This window comes from Copadichromis virginalis, linkage group LG3, assembly GCF_057382275.1.
Source record: "Copadichromis virginalis isolate Kocher_CV1m ecotype Utaka linkage group LG3, C_Virginalis_male_GT1.1, whole genome shotgun sequence".
NCBI classification, from domain to species: Eukaryota; Metazoa; Chordata; class Actinopteri; order Cichliformes; family Cichlidae; genus Copadichromis; species Copadichromis virginalis.
The window spans coordinates 48,983,472-49,004,189 of record NC_140620.1 but is presented as its reverse complement, the minus strand read 5'-3'; the positions used below and the strand labels follow the sequence as shown (position 1 = coordinate 49,004,189).

General features: G+C 41.2%; 2 protein-coding genes and 1 pseudogene across 4 annotated transcripts; 1 reads left to right on the top strand and 2 right to left on the bottom strand.

The window, feature by feature from the left end:
- Positions 1-2,731: 2,731 nt before the first annotated feature.
- On the bottom strand, positions 2,732-4,635 carry LOC146715060 (uncharacterized; annotated as a pseudogene).
- Positions 4,636-4,656: 21 nt separating this feature from the next.
- On the top strand, positions 4,657-7,866 carry cdca9 (cell division cycle associated 9). Of its 3 annotated transcripts, none has more exons than XM_085451482.1 (10): positions 4,657-4,861; positions 4,942-5,073; positions 5,148-5,185; positions 5,270-5,321; positions 5,461-5,525; positions 5,688-5,749; positions 6,246-6,341; positions 6,537-6,618; positions 6,818-6,904; positions 6,976-7,866. In XM_085451482.1, the coding sequence occupies exons 1-10, from the start codon at positions 4,657-4,659 to the stop codon at positions 7,018-7,020; spliced, it is 864 nt and encodes a 287-aa protein (XP_085307608.1). In that variant the 3' UTR covers positions 7,021-7,866. The 3 variants fall into 3 exon arrangements, with proteins under 3 accessions (XP_085307608.1, XP_085307609.1, XP_085307610.1); XM_085451483.1 differs by having other exon boundaries at positions 4,692-4,861; positions 6,249-6,341; XM_085451484.1 differs by having other exon boundaries at positions 4,692-4,861; positions 7,000-7,866.
- Positions 7,480-11,036, bottom strand: plin2 (perilipin 2). Its single transcript, XM_085451481.1, has 8 exons — positions 10,955-11,036; positions 10,674-10,719; positions 10,283-10,478; positions 9,934-10,016; positions 9,499-9,763; positions 8,826-9,004; positions 8,315-8,431; positions 7,480-8,181 (listed from the first exon to the last, which is right to left on the bottom strand). The coding sequence occupies exons 2-8, from the start codon at positions 10,701-10,703 to the stop codon at positions 7,747-7,749; spliced, it is 1,305 nt and encodes a 434-aa protein (XP_085307607.1). The 5' UTR covers positions 10,704-10,719; positions 10,955-11,036; the 3' UTR covers positions 7,480-7,746.
- Positions 11,037-20,718: the final 9,682 nt, after the last annotated feature.

Sequence of the window (20,718 nt, the reverse complement as noted above, 5' to 3'; positions counted from 1 at the left end):
AGAAGCTAACCTGTTTCTTTAATGGGTGTTTGGGCTGTTTGCATTTGGATCAGTGGATCAGTGATCGTGTGCTCAGGAGACACCCAACATCCCCTGCTTCAAAATAATCTCTGCCAACTTTAACAAGACATTAGTTTAAGTGTCACAGAATCGATAAATATATAGTAGTCAGAATAATCAGTCATGTTTTTTTCTGAACTGATGAAAGACAAAAAGCACATTCACTTTACACACAGCTACAAGGTTAAGTTGTGTGGATGTTGGTTATTTAAGGTGTCACGTGACCAGTGGAAGGTAGTTGACTTCTCAGTGGCTCAGAAAAAGGCCTGTTAAGCTTGTGATTTATTAAATATATCCCACCCCCATCTAAGAACAAATCTGAAGAGCAGTTTCAGCAACAGGTTCCCACAACCTCGCTGTCTGAGGGAACGTTACAGGAGGGCATTCCTTCCCGCTGCTATCAGACTCTTTAATTCATCCACTTGGGTCAGGTCCACACATGTGGAACAGAATTAATCACGCCTCACTGCACCCTGTCACTTTTTTACACCATGACATATATTTGTCCACATACTTGTCCTTTTATACTTATATGTTTATTTGTAGCTTTAACAAGATAGGTACAAAATAGGTACATTTTTATCTATTTATCTTAATATTTATCATCAATATCTTTGTTGCTACAGTCATTTTGTATGAGTGCTTGATGTTGGTTGTATATTTGCGCGCGTCTGGTTGTCAGTAGCAATTTTTCATTTTTGATGTACGTAACCAAGATTGTTAACATTTGTAATTGTATTTATAGGTTCAACATTCCCAAAGGCTTAATGACCCGCAGTTAAAGCCATGGGCAGTAGTGAGAAAAAGACAGGTTGTCTTGGGAGCACACTGTAACTGCACAGCTGGCCTTGGTGAGAGCTGCTCACATGTGTCAGCTGTGTTGCTCAGCACATGGCAGCATACCGGTGGAAAAAAAGAAGAGATAGCTGTTACATCTAAGAAGTGCAAGTGGGCCATACTAAGTGAGGAGTCTTCAAAGAAAGTTGAGTATCAGCAAAGCAAGGACATCATTTTTAACAACTCTAAACAAAATAACAAAGAGAAATCTGCAAAAGATCATCCTGGCCTCCCAGCTTTCCCACCTCTGACTGCTGCAAGACCAACTGTATCATAACCTCTGCCAATGCCGCACACAAGTGGGGAAGATCATCGAACCTAAATTAAAATTGCTATGCTAATGCTATTTTTGTTATTAATATAATTCAGTGTTTTATATTGCACCTTACTACTGAAGCAAGTGGCTAGTTTGTAGAGTTCAGTGACAAAGGCAATAAAACTGTTTTTCTGATTTTGATTCTGATCTGTATCTGTCAATCAGGAATATGAAATGTGGTTAGTGGAAATCATTTGAGATGGATGTGAAGATCAAAAAATAGCGAGCATCTGCCATTCTCTTATTTTGATATTTGTAGGACAAGTAAAGCTTTCCCTTCGAAAGTCAAGTCACAATAAGCAAACAAAAAGTGAGAGTTAATAATGTGTATTTGTTGTTTGAGATCATCAGTCACATCATTTTCATTTACATCACTGGAAGGGCACCACAGATTCAGATACATTTGTAAGCGCACAACATGCACCCACAATCTTGTCTAGATAGGTCACATCATTTTCTCTGTCTATGTCTGTGAAAGTTATGGGGACAGTGCTTTGCAAGATCATGTACTGTTGACAGAGAACTCCTATTACTCTTTTATATGTATCCTGAGAGAAGCTAGACACCTGGTGTTCTGTGAGAACCATGTTCTTTGATTTCTCCAGTGCCTTCAACACTTTTCTTCCCACGGTTCTGAAGGACAAGCTGGAGATCTCTGGAGTGGACCATCACCTCACTATCTGGATTTTGGACTACCTCACCGACTGACCACAGTATGTGAGAACTCAGGGCTGAGTGTTGGACAGGGTCGTCTGCAGTACGGAGGCCCCAGAGGGAACAGTTCTGGCTCCGTTCCTCTTCACCATCTACACTGCAGATTTCTCCCACAACTCCACCCAGTGCTTCCTGCAGAAGTTCTCTGATGACTCTGCAAAAGTCGGCCTCATGGGGGACGATGGGGACGACAAGGAGTACAGAGGACTGACCCAAGACTTTGTGGACTGGTGCCAGCTGAACTACCTCCAGATCAAAGCCAGTAAAACCAAGGAGCTGGTGGTAGACTTCCGCAGGCACAAACATCCTCCACTGCAACCACTGAACAGCCAAGGTATGGACATCGAGACTGTGGACAGCTACAGGTACCTTGGCGTTCATCTGTACAACAAACTGGACTGGACTCATAAGTCGGACGCCCTCTACAGGAAAGGGCAGAGCAGGCTGTACCTGCTGCGGAGACTCAGGTCGTTTGGAGTGGAGGGCCCACTCCTGAAGACCTTCTATGACTCTGTGGTGGCCTCAGCCATCTTTTACGGTGTGGTCTGCTGGGGTGGACAGGAAGAGACTGAACAGGCTGATCCGAAGGGCCAGCTCTGTTCTAGGATGCCCTCTGGACCCAGTGGAGGTGGTGAGTGACAGGAGAACGGCGGCTAAGCTGTCATCCCTGTTGGACAACATCTCCCACCCCATGCAGGAAGCTCCAACAGCACTGAGCAGCTCCTTCAGTGGCAGGCTGTGGCACCCACGGTGTGGGGCGGAGAGATTTCGCAGGTCTTTGGGACTAATAAAGGTTATCTTATCTCATCTTTTCCATCCAGAGGAGACGAAACAAATGGAACCTTGAGGTCAAATTGCAATTAAATATTTTACTGTGTGATGTAACTTGTACAAGGAGTAACACTGAGCACTGGATAACAATCTACTCGGTTTCTCTAGAACTATTTCTAAACAATCTATGATGCAAACAGTCTTCTCAAAGCTGCTCTTCCGAAATGCACATGGCAGAGATTGTCTTAGGGATTCTCTGTCAGGCCACAACACTAGACTTGGCACCAGTCTACAATGCATCACACTGATACAGTGTTTGAAAAGCTTTGAAACAGTGGTTGAGTCAATTTTGAAATAAAAATCCAAAAAGTCAAAGGACAAGTTCATTCAAAGCTTCATTAACGTTGACATGTACTGCTGAAAACATGTTTAACAAGATTTAAGTTGGAGAAAAGGAGCCACAAAACGAAAAACTGTAATGAGAATTGTATATGTTGGTAAACCAGTAAGAACATCAACCCTACACTGAAAATATGCAGTGTAGTGTTACTCGTTTTTTCTTTCAGCAACACATTTTCAGTCCTAAGAGCTTGGCAATCTTGCTCAAGAGACTGGAGGCGTTTACCACATGTTTCAGTGCTACATAATAGAACATTCTCATGGAGAACAGGCTGGACATCATTTCCAGGTTCTTCATTGGTGAAGTCCTTCAAAAGCTGTGAGATGGGAGTTTGGTCTGCAGTAGGATTCTTGCTATTATCTTGGGGATATTCACTTGGTTGACTGGTGAAAACACAAAAGAAGTGTAGTAAGGGAGGTGTTAAGATGTAAACCGCATTTGTGTCAATTATTCTATTCCTACAGTATACTACTACAGTACATGATACCACTACTAGCTTGTACTAAACTTAGAACCCAATTGTGCAGAAACGTTGTGGTTTATAATTTTACCGAGTAGGATAAAGTGGGGATGAACAGATTAAGATCTTTTACATACATTAATTTAAGTATGACAGTTAGAATAAGAGACCAAATCAACATGCAACAGAAAGACTTTGATATATTCACCTTGGAGGGATGCCTTCTGCAGATAGCTTTATTTGCTCTATCCGTTGTAGCTTTGCTTTCTGTCTTCTGTTGAACACATCCAGTCTCATTTTTGTTCTCCTTTTCTCTGGAGATGAAACGTAGTTAAAAATAGATGGAATAAAGTCCGGACTCAATGGATTATCGTTCTTTCTGCCCACAAAATAAACATAAACATTTCAGTATTTCTACTTTAGAGCTTGCTAACTTAGAAAGCACGACAGGAAGCCCACAATGCATGCAACTATGTGGTTTTGCACTCATCAGAAACCACAATGATAGTCTAGTAAATAATGAAAATACTTATGTTAGAAAGCTTGTATTTGGTAATTTACCCGATATGAAATGATCGCGGGTTATCCCCAGAAACACTTCCGTTGTGTTTTTTCCTATTTGTGTTTTCGTTTTTCCTATTTCCGTTGTGTTGGACTAAGACTGTTTTTTTGAAGACAGATTTCCTGTACAATTTTGGAGAGTAAGACATACATATGGAAAGTTATGTATAATCCGGATTATACATAAACATGTCAGATTTGTGAATCTGGAACATGTCAGATTCACAAAGGTCACAATCACAGAGGTTTGTTTGCTGTTTTTCAACAAACTTCTAAAGTGAAACCTGAAAATCTGAAAAGTGACAATTACAAACTCTTGAGTAAATCAAGTGAATACTTTTCTGGATGTCCATTTCTTAAACAATGTCTTGTAAAACACTGCCACCCAGTGGTGAAGTAAAAAAAAATGTTGCAAATTCTGATTACAGTTAGTTTCTTTAACATTAGTTCAAGTTTTGTGGCTGATCACTGTGAAGTGTATCCTTTCGCCAAGCAACACGGTCAGAATAACCTCATTACTTCCACCCCGCCGCGCGCATGGATATCTTCATTAAAAGTGCTGCGGTGTCAGGTGTTCGGCTGTCTAGTTATTTGATCGCAAACTCGAGTCCACCGAAGCAGCGTGGGGAGATGGCGTCGCGGCGGACGAAAAACACAAGAAGCGTGCAGAGTAAAGAAGAGCTGAGCCGGGAAATGCGGCGCAGCAAGCTGGCTCTATTCATCCAACAGTTTGAGAAAGAAGGTGAGGTGCAGCCTCGCTGCAGCCGCACCCACGTAAAGCTTCATACTTCATTTCTGACGTCCATCCATCTTTCCTTACAGCCCAAGAGCGCGTAAACGAGATGGAGGCCAAAATGGAGAACACGCTGGCCACAGTGGAAAAAGTATTCAAAGTGGAGCTGATGAAGATGCCTCCTTCTCTTCAAAACACCCTCATAGGGGATTTAATAAGCGGTGAGTCCTCTGTGATTTTTGTTATTTTTGAGCGTCTTACATGAACAACAACTACCGACTGTTTTCTCTTGTAGAGGAGGAATTCGCCAGTGAGGAATCAATAGCCAGTAAGGTGAGTTGGGTTTCTGGTTATAATCTGCTGTCTATAATTTTATTATTTTTTATTAATCATATGTTGTACTTGGACCTTTTGCAGAATGAGTTTGGTGAGGTACCCCAGCCCCGCAAACAGATAACCAGTAAAAGAGGTGAAATCAAACTACATTTTTCCATTTTGTCCAGTGAGGTTAACAATTGATCTTGTCATAGGTAAAGACACAAACCTCAATCTCTCCAAGTTATTTTGGGTTTGTTTAGCTGCCATTATTTATACTCGTATTTTTGCAGCTAAACCCACTGATTCACCAGACCAGTCTGCCCCAACCCACAGGGTCTCATCCAAAACCTCAAAGGTAGGTGATGCAGCAGGTGTATTTGCACAGGCATGGCTGTCACTGTGATTTTAAACTTTCCAGTCCTCATTAAAAAAAAAAACCCCACGATCTCTGGGGAATAAAAGCAATCGTTTACATTTCTTTATTTTCTGTCTTCTTGTTTTGTGTCTTTGTGTTTAGGGAGTGAAGGAGACTAAAAGGACGAGGACATTAGTTTGTAGTAACAGCACTGGAAATCTCATGTAAGGATTAGGCTCAAAGTCACATAGTGCATGGTTATTTACTGCTCTGAACCCGATCAAGGCCTGATCCAGTGTTAGTTGAACTGGTTTTCTTCTTAACTGGTATGTTTGTCATTACTTCCACCTGCCAAGAGTTCTCAAAGATTTCTAGATACCCAGGAGGTAATGACATCAATGGAGCTCATTAGTTTGTGAACAGAGTTTAGATCATCAGAGGAAAATGACATATAGTAGGATATATTGACTCTTTGATGGTACCACCTTGGTAACATACCAAGACCCCCAAGAGAACCCCTGACTGAATTTTTGTTGGTCACCAGCGTCAGTCTGAGCAGGTCATAAAACCCTTGCTGAGCACTTTTAAATGTGGGGTTGGCCATTGCTGCTTTTTAGTTGGCATGGAAAAAACCACTTGTTCTACACGGGGAGTGGAGTATGCAAACAACCAGGTAAAATGAAAGGCCGTTCAGCTGTAACACCAGCACTCTAATTGCAGCAGACCCTCCTCAGTCATAACCAAGAGAACTCGCCGCTTGGCAAGTTGCAAGACCAACGACCTGTCCCCGCTGAGCCAGTCCAGACTTAAACTCAGGTCTGTTTGACGCCTTTGTTCGATCAGAAACATGTACTGCATATGTTTTGTTTCTGGCTAAAACTATTTATTTTATTTTTTTAATCCTCTAAACTGTGAAGTTTAGCTCCTACGTTGTTTTTAAATAGTTGGCGAGGACAAATACTGTCAGCTCTCATTAAAATGCACTGATGTGAGTTCTGTGTTGACCCGCAGGTCTGTGGTCTCTGCTGGTGATCTGCACTGTTCTACAGCAGGCTCTACTGCACATATCGCTGTAACCACAGCACAGGGGCTGGTACTTTTTTTTTTTTTTTTTCTTTCTCTACATTTCAGAGTCAAACTTGGCCTAAAACTAAGGAGTTTGTCCTTGTTCTTGAGTTCAGTGTATGGAGTCAGATTTTTGAATAAAGTGTTCCTTATGTGAGCTGAGGTCCTGTGGTTTAACAGATTCTAGACATTGATGTTTTTCACAAGTCAAGTGTTTCTCTTCATAGATGGTGAGCTTTTCTGAAGAGACTAAAGATGACATTAACTGGGACATGCTGGATGACGTGGCGCGGTGCCAGATTAAGAAGCTCTCGGTAGGAGAAGGCCCACTTCATTACAAACTGTACATAGAAACTCCATTTGAAACTGTTATTTCACTTTTCAGAGTCTGATAGATTATCTGTCACAGCGGAGTGGCTGCGACAGATGACCGAAGAAACCCAAATATCCCCGTGTCCAGGATGTCTGTCCAGATGGAGCTCAGAAACACATTTAACTTCAAGAAGTTTCTATTATACGTGTTCAGCTGAACAGTGTATTTACAATGCATTTGTGTGGGTTTTAAAACTAATAATAAAAGATTAAGTGTTAATTCATGACTAAGTGCCAAATTATTTGTATGATGGTATTTCAAATGTGCAGCTGAGGTGTTAGTTTGTTTTTCCTTAAATGTACCACGTGGAGCAAATGTTGTGTAATAGAAACCAAATGGGGACCAGTGTTATTGGGTAATTAACCTATTTAGGAATGTCTTTAAATGCCATCAGTGTACAGGTTAAACTGAAGGTAGTATGGGCTAGCCCCTGCCTAGGTAATGGCTTACACACATTTCATGATAGTAAAACTAAAAGCAAGTATTAGTCCCCAATAACTTGATGCAAACTCTGAACAGATTTCACACGTTTATACTGAAGCAAGCACAGGTTTATTGTTCTAGATAAATGATTTGTATGATAATTGTGGAGAATGAAATTGCACAATTAAAGTTCAATATTCTCAAGTTAAAATGTACTTTCTTGGTACTGTGGAATTACATTTCAGGTTCTGTGCTAATACAGTTGAGATTTTAAAAAAATATAAAGTAAAAGTTTGCATACAAAGCTGTCAAATATTGCCACAAAATTCAGAATATTAAGCTTTAAATTGTAATGGATCACTACAGGGATTCCATCTCCACCTCCATGGGCTCCTCCCTCTGTCCCTGTGTAGAAGAGCTGGAGGATGTGGTGTAGGTGCTGCTGTCTTCAGATGCTGGTATGGGAGTGGGCTCGGGAGCCATCCGTGGATAGAAAGGTCCCACCAGCCAGTTGAGTGGCGTGTTGTTGATCAGATAATCCATGACGTTGTCCAGGGACTCTTTCATTTTGCTCAGCTGAACTCTGCTGCTGGTCAACCCTGTGTCTGGCAGGTCTCCCAGCGCCTTAGCTTTGCTGAAGTTGGCGTACACCTGTGAGGCAGAGTAGCCGAGGGACAGCGCCTCCTGCTGGATGTGGTTGGGGAGACCCTGCAGGCTGGAGACGAGGACAAGGCAGGTGGTCTGAAGCTGCTGGGTGAGGGAACGTGCTAGGGTCAAAGTGCGGGACTCAATTACCTGCATAGATGGAGAGGAACAGATCTGAATAAATTTGCATTATTTTCCCACTTTAATTCAATAAGATAAGTGCTGTGTACTCTATCATAAGTGAATCTTATGGATAATATTTTATCTCAATGTAAATCTTTACCTCTGCCTCATGACAGTTCTCCTGGTTTGGACTACTGGACTTCCATGCAACCAGGGAATTCAACTTCTTGTTCACCATCTGGTTAGCACTGTCAATGTTCTTTCTGCCAACCTCAATCTGAAGAAAAACACAGGAAACGTTTTTTTTTTTTTTTTTAAGTCCAAAAGCAGTGAAAGGACAGAATGGCTCTATCATCTGGATAATAAAATGAACCAATATTGGCATGATGACTGATGCTGGCAAACAGTGTGGCATTTACTGATGTCAGTGAATGTGTTGTGTCATCGCTTTTTAAGGGTTAAATATTCAAAAATGGTCTAAATACTGTATATGTGACTTTAAAACATACTGGGTGTTTGTATAACGAACATTCCTTTGATATCCAGGAATAAAAGAGTAAATGTCATAACCTCCCCTCCAAAAAACAAAAAGTCCCTTCCTGTGAATCTTGTTCCTTGCTCATTATGTTAGAGAGAGCGTGCGTGTGTGTGTGTGTGTGGAGGAGGCCCACCAGGTCAACAGTGGAGTTCAGCTCAGAAATGAACTCCATGCAGCGCTGCTTGCGATCTCGTATCTGGACCATGGCTCTGCTGTACGCTCTCTTGCGGAGCTTGGTGGAGAGAGAGCCCAGGCGGACGTAGTAGTTCGGCTCCTTGTTGTCAAAGCTTTTCACAGTTTTTGCCTCCAGCTCTGTTATAAGGCAGGGAAACATGGAAAATCCCAGTCAAACAACAAACTACATAAAGTTGTCTTGTTTTTTTTGTTTTTCTTAAAACCTAAAGTGTGGACAAGTGTAAAAACATTAGTTGTACTTGTTCAGACCGTGAGAAGAGATCAGTTGAAAGAATCCTAGTATCAAGACTGTTTCATAAGCCTCAAAACACCACAGCTCAGCCTGATCAGCTCTTTTTATATGAAGGCACTAATGCAAATTTACACACATAATGTGATCCGGTCAGCTTTTCTGGAAACTGGACCACTAACTGAACTTTGTCACATCTTGTCACACACACAAGCTTAATCTCGCTAGCTTTTATTTGTATTCTGTTTATCTGAAAAACAAACTGGAGACAAATCCACCTTTTAAATTATATGTAAAAAGTAAATCATTAGAAGTATTTCCTTAAATATTTAAAGAAAAATCTATAGAGGCATTTTTTTCTTTGTCTTTTGATTCCACTCACCCAGCTCAGCCTCAGTCATAGGTAAGTACTGCTCCACCAGACTCTCGGATGTACTCAGGGCTGTGTCGACTCCGCTGCTGATGAGCCGTGCCACTCTGCTCTCCAGTACAGTGCTCACGCTGCCGTTGACGACAGATTTGGTCTTGTCCACCCCACCGTGCACCGCGCCCCTGGTTTTCTCCACAACGCTGGTCAGAGTGTCTGAGACTGTGCCCGTCACGACATCTTTAGCAGTGGTTACTACATCCTTGGCATTGGACACAATCTGGGGAGATCCACATGCATTTTTATTTTAGTGATTGCAGCAAAGGATGAGTTTAAAGTTTGTGAGGAAACAGCAATTGTGAAAAATGGGACAAAGGTCACGGCTGATAACCGAGGAGATTAGCACATTTCACATTGTGAAATTGAGCTTGCTGATGAATCAATGCATACCTGCTCAGAGGGCTGGTGAAGAATCGGCAGGGTTTTCTCAATCTTGTCCAAACCTTTACAGGCAAGATCATTGGCCATGGCAACTATAGAAGAAAAAACAAAAGAATGCTTAAGATTAAATAAAGTAAGTAAATGTTGCTTAAAAGTAAAACAAGTATAAAATCTAAACCGTATCAGAAGCTATGATGCTTATTTCTGCCTGATTATAATAAGTGGGTGAAAGGTCGCAATGCCTCAACGGCCTGACTTGAAAAGACAAAGCGTGACTCAGTTTAATCATCCCTGCAGTTTCACTCTGACCTCCTCCCACCTCTAATACCACGCCTACAGACGGATGAATGGTTCTTACTCTGAGGCTCCAGCTTGTCGATGATGGGTGAAGCAGTGGTGAGAGCCACTGAGGTGATGGTGCGGACTCCTTGTTCCGCGGCCTCACACACAGTCTTGATGTACGGGTGGTTGTCCTTTGTGCTGGAGTACACACTGGACACCAAGCCATAGGTGGAGCTGATCAGAGGAAGGCTGGCGACCCTCTCCACCACACTCTGTAAAGCCAACAGAAAGAAAACAGTTAACGTATAAGTCTCCGAACTCCTTTAAACATTACGGAGTGCTATTTTGTGACGGGCTATCGGCGTAAACCCATGGTTTTAAAATTGTAAACCACATAAGACATTTGAAAGCATAGTTTCACGAAATGTACTTAAAACTACAGTACCTGAGGGCAAAAACTAACTCACCTGAGTTGGAATAACTTCAGCGGTTGCCATTTCTGTCCAGATAAACCTGCAGACAAAGAAAATGCGATTTAGTTCAAGAAAACAACAAACACGTAGAATCACGACATTTTACAGCAGATAAACTGGAGGTTGTTACTTCCGTATTAGGTTCTTTAAAGTTTCTCATAGTTAGCTACATAATAATAAACGCTCAAGTGAACCTTCTACCGATAGAAAGGCAATGCAACTGTATTAAACAGCAGTTAAAACACATAATGAAACAGATACCAGTGGACACTTACCGAGTAACTTAACTATTTCCAAACGGTCAATGAGCTGACTGATACTGCGCGAGCAGGCTGTGGCGGTTTTTATGCGCAGCAGCTATCGCGAGATCTAGCCAAGCGCTGTGACGTAGCGTCGCTACTGCTTGTAGGGCAAAGGTAAACGGGGTAAAAGTTTGGTCGGGGAATTCCTCTGAAATCAGCTGTCACATGAGCAGGCGGTGACACAGTTCAGCCCATGGTTTCATCTCCTTTCAGCAGCCATTCAAGTTCAGTGACGACACTTTTTAAAATGTACATATTTTTAATACAACAGCAGAAACAGTGGCTCCAAAGCTGTGAGTAGTCTACACTGAATATGGCTGCACTTCTTTACCATGGGTCCTAGGAAAAGGAAATACATGAAAGCCTCTTCACCTTTTCCCCTACAGTCTCCAAGTACAATACACAAATGACAACGTACTGCCTTTTAAATTATATTTTGTATAAATCATCATAACAGTCAGTGGTCCAGAAGGCTGTTGTTCCTGGTAGTTTGTGGTAATTTAAAAAAATCCAAACTGTTTGGTTTGGTCATGTGAATCCTTTAAATATAATACCAACTGCAACATTACAGGTAAAACTGTCATTTTAAAAATATTATTTGGCCCCTCTACGATTCCCTATTATATTACATGATATTTTGCTTTAGCGGTTACGCTTCCCAGCAAACGTCTATTTAATTAATCATTTCCAATTATCACAAAGCCAACCTGATGAAAAATATTGTAGCTGTTGGCTTTTGGAGACCCTTTGGGGTCTGAGTGCAGTAAATCAGTCTTGCGCAGGCTCAGACTTGGCACGTTTTTCGGGATCTATGTGAGCCGGCTTGATTAGCTCAAACCCACATCATCTACATGGGACCTGCAACAGTTCACCAATGCACTGAGATTAAAGGAAAATAATTGGCAATACAGCATGAAATATGGCCAAATGAGTCCACACACACACACCTAAGTATCATTATGTTTCATGCAGTAAATAAATGTTTGTATTTTGTTGTTGAAAGCAAAACATTATCTTATCATTCAGTGTGGGGACAGTAACTACTGGCAGAAGCCTGAAGGGACAAACAGGATTTCAGTTTGTGGAGTTAGAGTGTATATACAAACCACACAATGCACGTTTGAGTTAAATATTAAAAAACTGAGGCCATTTTCACAGCAGACTGGTTTTTGTCACCACATGGGAAAAACTAGTGTTCCTAATGTTCATCAGCTGTTTGTTAGTGTGATGCTACATAAACCCCCCAAATTGTAAGTCATTTCACAGTTTCACAGTCTTAATTACCCAGTGATTGTTAAAATGAAGATTGAGTTGAAGTTTAAAAAAAAAGTCACTCCAGGGCCTTTTTAATTCACCGTCAAAGTATTTTCTCACAATGCAGGGAGGCCAGCTGTATATTTGCTCTCATGCAACATCTAAGAAAGATTAGGGGATTTCTTAAAAATGACTGCAAGACATTTGACCCACACGTAACCTCTCTTAATTGATTTCTGACTGTTGTAAAGGCTTGAACAGTGCCGTACGTCAGTGGTCTACCAGCAGATAAACAGGCCTGCGTTTGCCAGTCGCTCATCGGAGCCAGATGTGTGGCTCTGGTTCGGATCTGCTTGCCAGTGTCAATGCTTATTTCTATTTTGGTACGTGTTATTAAAATGTGAATTGAGTGCTAATGCAGTTTTGTTGGATGCAACACATTTGGAGGCCAGATGAGGAAACATGGGCTTAGCTCAGATTCCTCTGCTGGTTAATACACTGGGACCCTGGATTCAGCAGATGGACCCGTGGGGCCTATTTATCAGCCTTCATGCATTTTAAATGGACCCATATGATCAAATAAATGTTGGCTACAGGAAACAGCAAGATTCTGCATAAAGGACAATAAGATCAAAGCTTTACAGAATAACTATATAAGAAAAACTGAATAACTGACAATCTATTGAAAATGTGTCACACGTTGGGTTTAGTTGCACACTCCCACCTACATTCAGATACCACGTTGCACTGGACATTGATCGGATCATTTTTAACTGAACACGTCATGTTCAGGTGATTGCCCAATTTTATGGCACTCAAAGTACAACCAAGAATAATCAGCGTGACATGATGAAATCTATACTTAAGGTTTGCGGAGGTGTAATCTTTGGCTCACTGTGATGTTATAGCATGTAAAGGTGCATTAGTTCAAAGGAAATGAGGTAATGCTGTATCCAAATGAATTAAATGCTGGCTCGTCACCAGCATCAGAACACTGTTTGAATTATTATGTTTGTTGGATGATTTATTTTTTTAAGAAAACCCAAAATCTACACTTTTTAAAAAGTACAGTTTACTCATGGAGTGTACCACTCTGTTTATTTAGAATAAAATGTATTACACAAAAAAACAATGCACTTAATATTTTGTGCACAATTTGTTTCTGCTACTGTAGTATAATAATCATATTTCCCATATCTACTATAAAAATGATTTTCAGTTTCTTATGGAGTAATTTTATTTTGAAAGTCATCTTGAGTATTAGGAGTCATACTCTTTTGTGAGGATACTTGCTTGGATGCTTTATCTGAAATACTGAGTCTTTAAAGTCCCAGTTCAGCTGAGCAGGATGTTCACACATTACTGCCAGCTTGTCTAATTCAGAATGCAGGGTTATTCTGGTTCAATGTCCTAACTTTACCCCTTTAAAAAAATCCCCTGACTCTCTTGCAGGCTTGAAGGGGAAACTGTCCACTCTCAGTACAGACAGGATTTCACAACAGAAGCGCCTCATGTTGGAAATGTTGATGAAATGTTCAAGGAAGATGGAAAGAGAGTGTGAATGAAGTGACGCTGAAACTCGAGGAGCAAACTGCTCCTAGTAAATAGTAACAGGAAGTGAATGTTTGTGACCATGTGCCTGCTTTTTGCCTTTGATCTGGTAACAGCTTCTCTGCTGTTCTTCATGGATAAGAAAAAGAGCAGCTAGATGGTGAAACTTGGACACAACTAAGTGGCCGGACAATAATCCCAAACATACATGAAAACTGCTTTTGGGATGGCTAAAGAAAACTCACATCTAGCTTTGGGAACAGTCTTCCCACAGCCCAAAGCTCAATCCTATTTAAAATTTGTGGACTACGTTTAAAAGCCGGGTCTGAGCCAGTAAAACAATCAATTTAAATGAACTCTACCAATTCAGCCAAGAATCCAGCTATAATTTTTCTAGAAACTTGTCGATTGCTACCAAATATCTGGGTGAGATGCAACTTGTTGAGGTGTATGTATCACCCTGCATGTATACTTTCGGTCCTGTGTGGATTAGAGAAAATCCAAAATAACTTCAAACTTTTGTACTCAGATCTTGTATTTTATAAGTCATTTAACATGTATGCATATGTATCATCCCAATTCCATGGAAAATAATATAATTAAAATCCCCAAATTACCATGTGATTTATCCCCATTCCTGACACGACTCTAGTATCTCACACTTGATGGTACTTACAGGTTAAACCCACTAGATGGCACCAATGTAGGCAAAATTAACACTCAAACTAAACACTGTGGTGCTTCTGTTTCTTGCCTTTCCCCAAATTGTTTCAATGTTTAGTTTACTGTACTTTATTTAGTTTTACACATAATTTCTGTGGGCTAAAGTCCCTTTTTTGGTTTGGGAGAACCCCGCCCCCCAATTCCTGGCCAAAACAGTGATGGACCTGCTGTGATGTGGCACCATAAGCACCAGAATTCTGTACTCATATTTTGGATGAATTGATGGATGGACCATCCATCCATCCATCCATCCATCCATCCATCCATCCATCCATCCATCCATCCATCCATCCATCCATCCATCTTCTTCTGCTTATCAGGAAGTACAATTAGATGAATACATATTAGCCATTTGAAACCCCAGGTATGCAACAGACATGTTGATAGCTTGAGAGGGAAGAGCTGGTAATGAGCCGAGTCTGCTGCTTCTCTCAGCTGACATGAAAAGAACGATCACTTGTGGCAGAGAGGGGACAGAGTCTGGCAGGAGGAGACTGGAGATCCTCACATGGGATCCCTCTATTGTGCCCTCAGAGACAGGTAGGGCTGCGGGCAGCATGCCAAGACTCCTGGCTGGGTAACAGATACCTATGGGCTACTGGGAAAGTGTCACACCTCCAGATCACACACAGCTAGCGGCGCTGCGTGAAGAAAGAGTACAGACAGGAAGAAAAGAGGGAGAGTGGGTGAACTTTAATGCTCTTTAGATCACAAGGGAAAGAGGCAGAGATGGTGCTTTAAAGCAAAGGAGAAAGGAAGTGACATGTCTTTGGTGTAGTGGTATGCTTTGGTTCACTCTACACTCGAGCACAGCAGCCAATTTAAATACACCTTCTGCCAGACAGTGCCAGCCAATAGGTGTCTGCTGCTGTCAGTCAGACAGTGCACTGTGGGTTCTTTAAATACATATTGCAAGCTTTGAATTTCAAATGACTGAGTTCCCCGGGGTGACCCGTAAACACCTTGTTTTTAATGCCTTGTTTTTAATGCATGTTTTGCTCCTATAGTGACTGTGCTCATTTTTACTCCCCAGGTACACTTTGGAATTTGATATTAATTATTATTTTCTGTGCACTCAAAAACATTTAGACCTAAAATGCTGACTTTAAATAATTTAGTCACATGTTTTGTTACATAATAACAATGTAAAATATAGAATTTAATGGAATCTGGTATTTAGGGGATATAACCTTCTTTTTTTTTTAGTCTAGGACATAATTTTGTTTCAGTAAAAATACTTTACTAAAGTAAAAGGGAAAAAATGATAGAGTTCAGGAAATCACCTTTGAAAAACATTTAATATTAGAACAAAGGCCTTGATTATGTAGTTATAGGCTGCTGGCTTCCTGTTTGGCCACTTGGGGGCAGCAGAAACTGCTTGAAAATACAGCAGATTATCCCTCAACCTTCAATTTCCAACAGATGCTAACCAACATGAACAGTTTTAAGATTTTTATTTCAAGGATGAAAGGACATAAATAACCCCAATTATATATTTTTTAAATTAATTATATTCAATATTCACCCTTCTCTCTGTTGATTTCTATTCTTTCTGAGGGCCCCCCAATCTGTTAGCTGCTAAATGCTATCATTGCTGTTTGGTGCTGAAAAGGCAGCAGAAGAAAAGGACAGCAAACCAGTCAGTATGTTTTAGTCCATAATCATAGGTAGGTTGTCACCACTGTCCTCTCTCCATATAAAAAGATTAGCAGCTTTAAAAAAAGAAAGAAAAAAGAATAGCAATATCTACATGTGTTTAGGTCACTTCTAGTCTATTTTCGGACATTATACCTCAGTCATGCAGCTGTTTGCTAAAAAGCACCCATTATCTTTTATTGCTGCTTGTGTTGAGTCAGGTTAAAGCATACCACTTTTGCTCTGTTTAGAATTACAGTCGTCTCTTAAATGTGCAAAAATGGCAACCTAATACTTATTGTTACAGGCAAACACACACACATACACAAAAGACATTCCCCGAACAGAGTTGTCGTCATCTCGATCAAGTCGAGGTGGACTAAATATTGTCCTTACTCTTGCTGAGTGAATTTACAGGAGAACCTCTCCATCTGGGCCAGAAATAGCTAGATAAACTTTTGTAGCCCTGCTGCTAAATTTGGATCTGCTTTCCAGCTTCAAACCAGCCCCAGAGCCGGAGAGGTCGCAGAAATAAATGACATTTTAACAAAATGATGCCTGCCCTCTTGAAATAACCATTACTTCAGCCTTTAATAAGCAGCGGATCTGCACAGACAGTATGCGTTTAGCAGGGCAGCGACTGCTGATTTACTGCAACATTCTGGGCAAGTTTCTTATTAAGCAGGGCTCTGCGCACCTGTCAGATGTGATCCTCAAATAATGACTCTGGCTCATTAGATAGGACATCTAAGCAAACCCTCTACATTTCCCATTGTGTGGCCAAAACTACACGATTAAGGTAAAATGTGAGAAAAGGTCACTATTTGCAGCCTGGTTTTTGAACTTTATAACCTCTGCATTCAGGCAGGGCCCCACCCGGACCCCCACTTCTCCCACCTTAATGATGATTTTCAGTAATGATTTTCTCAGAGAGAAGAGGGGGAAAGAGGTCTCACATTTCATAGTTGGGAGACTATTGCTGTGGTTGTTGACCTGTGAGGCACAGATATAATTGCAGAGCTGGTCAATGAGCACATACTTTGAATGGGTCAGATGGCAGGTCAGACAATGAGGCTTGTCCCTCGTGCGGCTCCAACACGGTCCCACATGACCCCACCATGTTTCAACAGTATCCCATCACAGAGCATTTTCACAGAGCCGTGCTGGGATTAGCAGGCCGGCTGTTTGTGCTGGCAAAGGGGGAGCGATTCACAGCTATATTTTCTGGCTGCCGTAGCTGACAACCACGGCGAGTCCTCGTAATTATAATATAATTGAGAATGATCGAAAACCCAATGTCCTTGCTGTGCCATCCGGGCCAGTGTTTACAGAAAACAGCTGCTTAAATAGGCACTTAGAAGGAATTAGAAAAACATTTTTTTACGTCCCAGAGAGTGAGTACGTCTCTGTCTGTGTGCAAGTGTGCATACATGCGTGGGCTGGCTATTTGGGCACCTACACAGACAATCTCTTTGTTTTGGAAGTGTTCTCTTAAGTCTTCGGAGGCAGACGGGAGCCAAGAACAACGTGGGAAATGGGCTCTTGCTTCATTTCTGCTTTCTCTCCAGGCTTTTCCTTTGCAGTCTCTCTGTCAGCTGGCCTCCAAAGCAGTACCTGAGGCGTGCAGAAAGCTGAAGAAACCAGAGAGAACGAGGTTTGGACACGAGAGGAGTCATAATGGGAACCGAGTGGCAGCTGACAGCCAGGCCAAGCTATCTGTCATCCGCCTCTCCTCCTCTGCCTTTCTTTTGGTCTCTCACACATACGTCGTCAGCAGAAGGCATGCACCCAACCAGCCCTCTGTTCAGGTGGTCTCTGTGGGTAGCCAGGGCTGTGCTGAGCAGCACAGGACACTGTGAGGTCCTTGGCCTGCAGTGCTGAAGTGTTGCACGAGCATCAGTGTTTGCCATTCATAACTCCTTTTAAAATATATATATATATGTATTCCAGGAAATAAAAGAGATGAGTCATGCGAATGTCGATGTTCTGACACAATATCAAGCACATATGTTTACTGGCATGCCCTGAAAGCAGTGCAAAACACCTGACTAATTAGTAAGTGCATCTAACTAAGATGATTCATACTTTAATAAGGGGAAGCCGTAAAAGTTCATTAAACAAGGAAACAAAAACAAAATGAGGTCTCTTTATATGCGGTCAAAGATGGAGCCTCAGTGTTCATTTCTTTCATGTGTTTCTAGAAATTGCTGCAAAACTACATTTAGTGAGTTAGATTTTTTCACCCGGCTATCACGTATAAGTGAACACCATTCATTTTTAACTGATTTTAATGAGTCAGTAGCTAAATCCAGATAGATAAAAAAAAAATCATCCAAAGGTTAAAGCCAAACATTTAAAGCTCTAAGGCTTGTTCTCAAAGCTGCTCTGATTCAGCCCTCCTCAGCCCACGCTTGCGATGTTGCAACATCTCTTTGAATCGGGCTAGTGTAGCTTCCTGAATCCCAACGCCGCAGACTCTCAGCTGTATCACTGCAATATTTTGGTAGTACAGTATTAATACTTTAAGACATATCACTTTCCAAAGTTAAAGAGAGTCTCCCAGTGAGACCCCCACGTTTCCCTTTTAGGCAAATTTGCCAAGCGCGTATTAGAGATGTGGTACAATTTGTTCTTTACTCTATAGATGAAAGTCTTTTAATGCTGCACAAACAGAACAATGTGCTTTGAATGGTATTAGGGCAGGTTAGAGACTTATTCAAAAGGCTTTAACCTGTAGGGTAAGTTTATAAATTAATCCTAGAAGGAAACAGACTTTTGATGTAATTTGCTTTTGTGCCTACATTAAAGTAAATTCCTTAAATGTCAAATGATTTGAATTATGTTATAACCTTACAGCATTGTCATTATTTCCAAGCTGAATGGAGGGGTTTGGTTTCTCTTGGTGGCGCTCCACAGCAGGAAGACGGCCCAACAACAAGGTCAGTATACATTTCATCTCTGAGATCTAATCTTTCTTTTTTTCTGTACTTGATATGTCCCCCGTGTTTATAATGACAGACTCCATCCTCCTCATCACTGAGGATCTTGATAGTGCACGCATTTCTGGAGGCATGTTCTGCATCCTTCATGTTCTGGAGGCCTTATATTTACTCTTAGCTCTAAGGTGTCTTATTGGATTCATGTCAGACAACGTAACTGGCCAAATTCATAGTTTTCAAGATTTTTTCGTCTTCAGAAGCTCTCTCTGATTTTGGCAGGGTGTCGTTGCCATGCTAGAATATTCTGCTATTCTGGGGGATTATTGGAGTCACCGTGCCAGCCAGTGTTTGTTTATATTTGAGGTATCCATGTTACCATCAAAAGTCTTCATATTTGTCAGTATTTTTTCACCTTCAGTGAAGTTTAAGCTGGCACTTTTGTGCTGAATGCAAAGGAAGGTTTCTTGGCTTGGACTCTGTGCACAGAGGATGACGTAGCGCAGTGTCACACAAACTCTAATTCCCATTGATATCTCATGTGCCAAGTCGAAAGGCACAGCCCCGTCTGCTTTTCGAAGCTAATATGGTGGAGTAGTGCACTGCAGTGGCCATGGCAGAGGATAGTTACTGCAGCGCTGATAAGAGGTAGACTGGCTGTCTACACAACATAATTACTGCTGCAACTGTGTTTCAACTGCGTTTTGGCTGCTCAACGATCTCACGTCTCTGAAAGCTCTCAATCTGATTTTTCAGTTCCTCTGTCTGTTCTGAACTTTTCTATATTTCATGATGTAAAGTTACTAATGTAGCCCGTAGCTCCAACTTTGAGGACGCTCTAGTGTTTACAGGTACTTTTATAACCATATTCATGCCATGTATACTAACTGGAAGTCATAGTTTTACCCCATTTTATTCATTGATGAATGTTTTTAAACTTTGATTGTTGAATTTTTTTTAAAGGTGAAAAACTGCAATGTGTGGTTTATAATTACAAATTAAAATGATATGGGTATGATGAAATAGTTAGTGGTATTCTTGCACTGTTTATATATATAAAAGTATGTGCCCTGTGTCTAACCCAACAATAGCAAGGATAACACCCAACAACCAAGACTTAAATAAGTGTTTTAAACAACAGATTCATGGGTGTAAAATGGATAGATGAACAGAGAAAGCTGTTGCCAGGCAGAGGCTTTCTAAAAGCAGCATGAGTAAAATCAGTGCCTGGGTTTTAGAGCGCTAAAACGAGGCAAATCATCACAAAGACAAAAGAGAAGGTGAAAATATGCTTTTCCACTTATTTTCCCATTCCCCATAGATATTTCATCCTCTTTGCCCTAAATAACACAATTCATATCTCCTGCCAGCATCGGGGCTGTAGCAGATTTACTGTAACAATAGACTCATCTACACCAGAAATGTCGTTTTCTGCTGCCCTGTCTCTTTTCTAATAGCTGCTTGATTGTGTTTGCTGAGCTGTAATATCCATGGAAAATCTGATGAGGACATATCAGATACTGTATCACAGGTTACTGCTTTCATCAGAAAACTGGATATTCTGGATGTATGCAGTATGGTGCCCTAATCTTATTGTACGCCAGCCAACGTTATTCATCACTAAGCTGTTCAAGCAAA

Bases quoted from the DNA above. Each gene is read 5' to 3' on its own strand.
- cdca9 (XM_085451482.1), top strand. From the start codon at position 4,657: ATGGATATCTTCATTAAAAGTGCTGCGGTGTCAGGTGTTCGGCTGTCT. The intron at 5,074-5,147 runs GTGAGTCCTCTG...TTTCTCTTGTAG, and splicing joins CATAGGGGATTTAATAAGCG to AGGAGGAATTCGCCAGTGAG. The intron at 6,619-6,817 runs GTACTTTTTTTT...TTCTCTTCATAG, and splicing joins TAACCACAGCACAGGGGCTG to ATGGTGAGCTTTTCTGAAGA.
- plin2 (XM_085451481.1), bottom strand. From the start codon at position 10,703: ATGGCAACCGCTGAAGTTATTCCAACTCAG. The intron at 10,017-10,282 runs GTAAGAACCATT...TTTCTTCTATAG, and splicing joins CGACAAGCTGGAGCCTCAGA to TTGCCATGGCCAATGATCTT. The intron at 8,432-8,825 runs GTGGGCCTCCTC...GTTTTTCTTCAG, and splicing joins TGAACTCCACTGTTGACCTG to ATTGAGGTTGGCAGAAAGAA.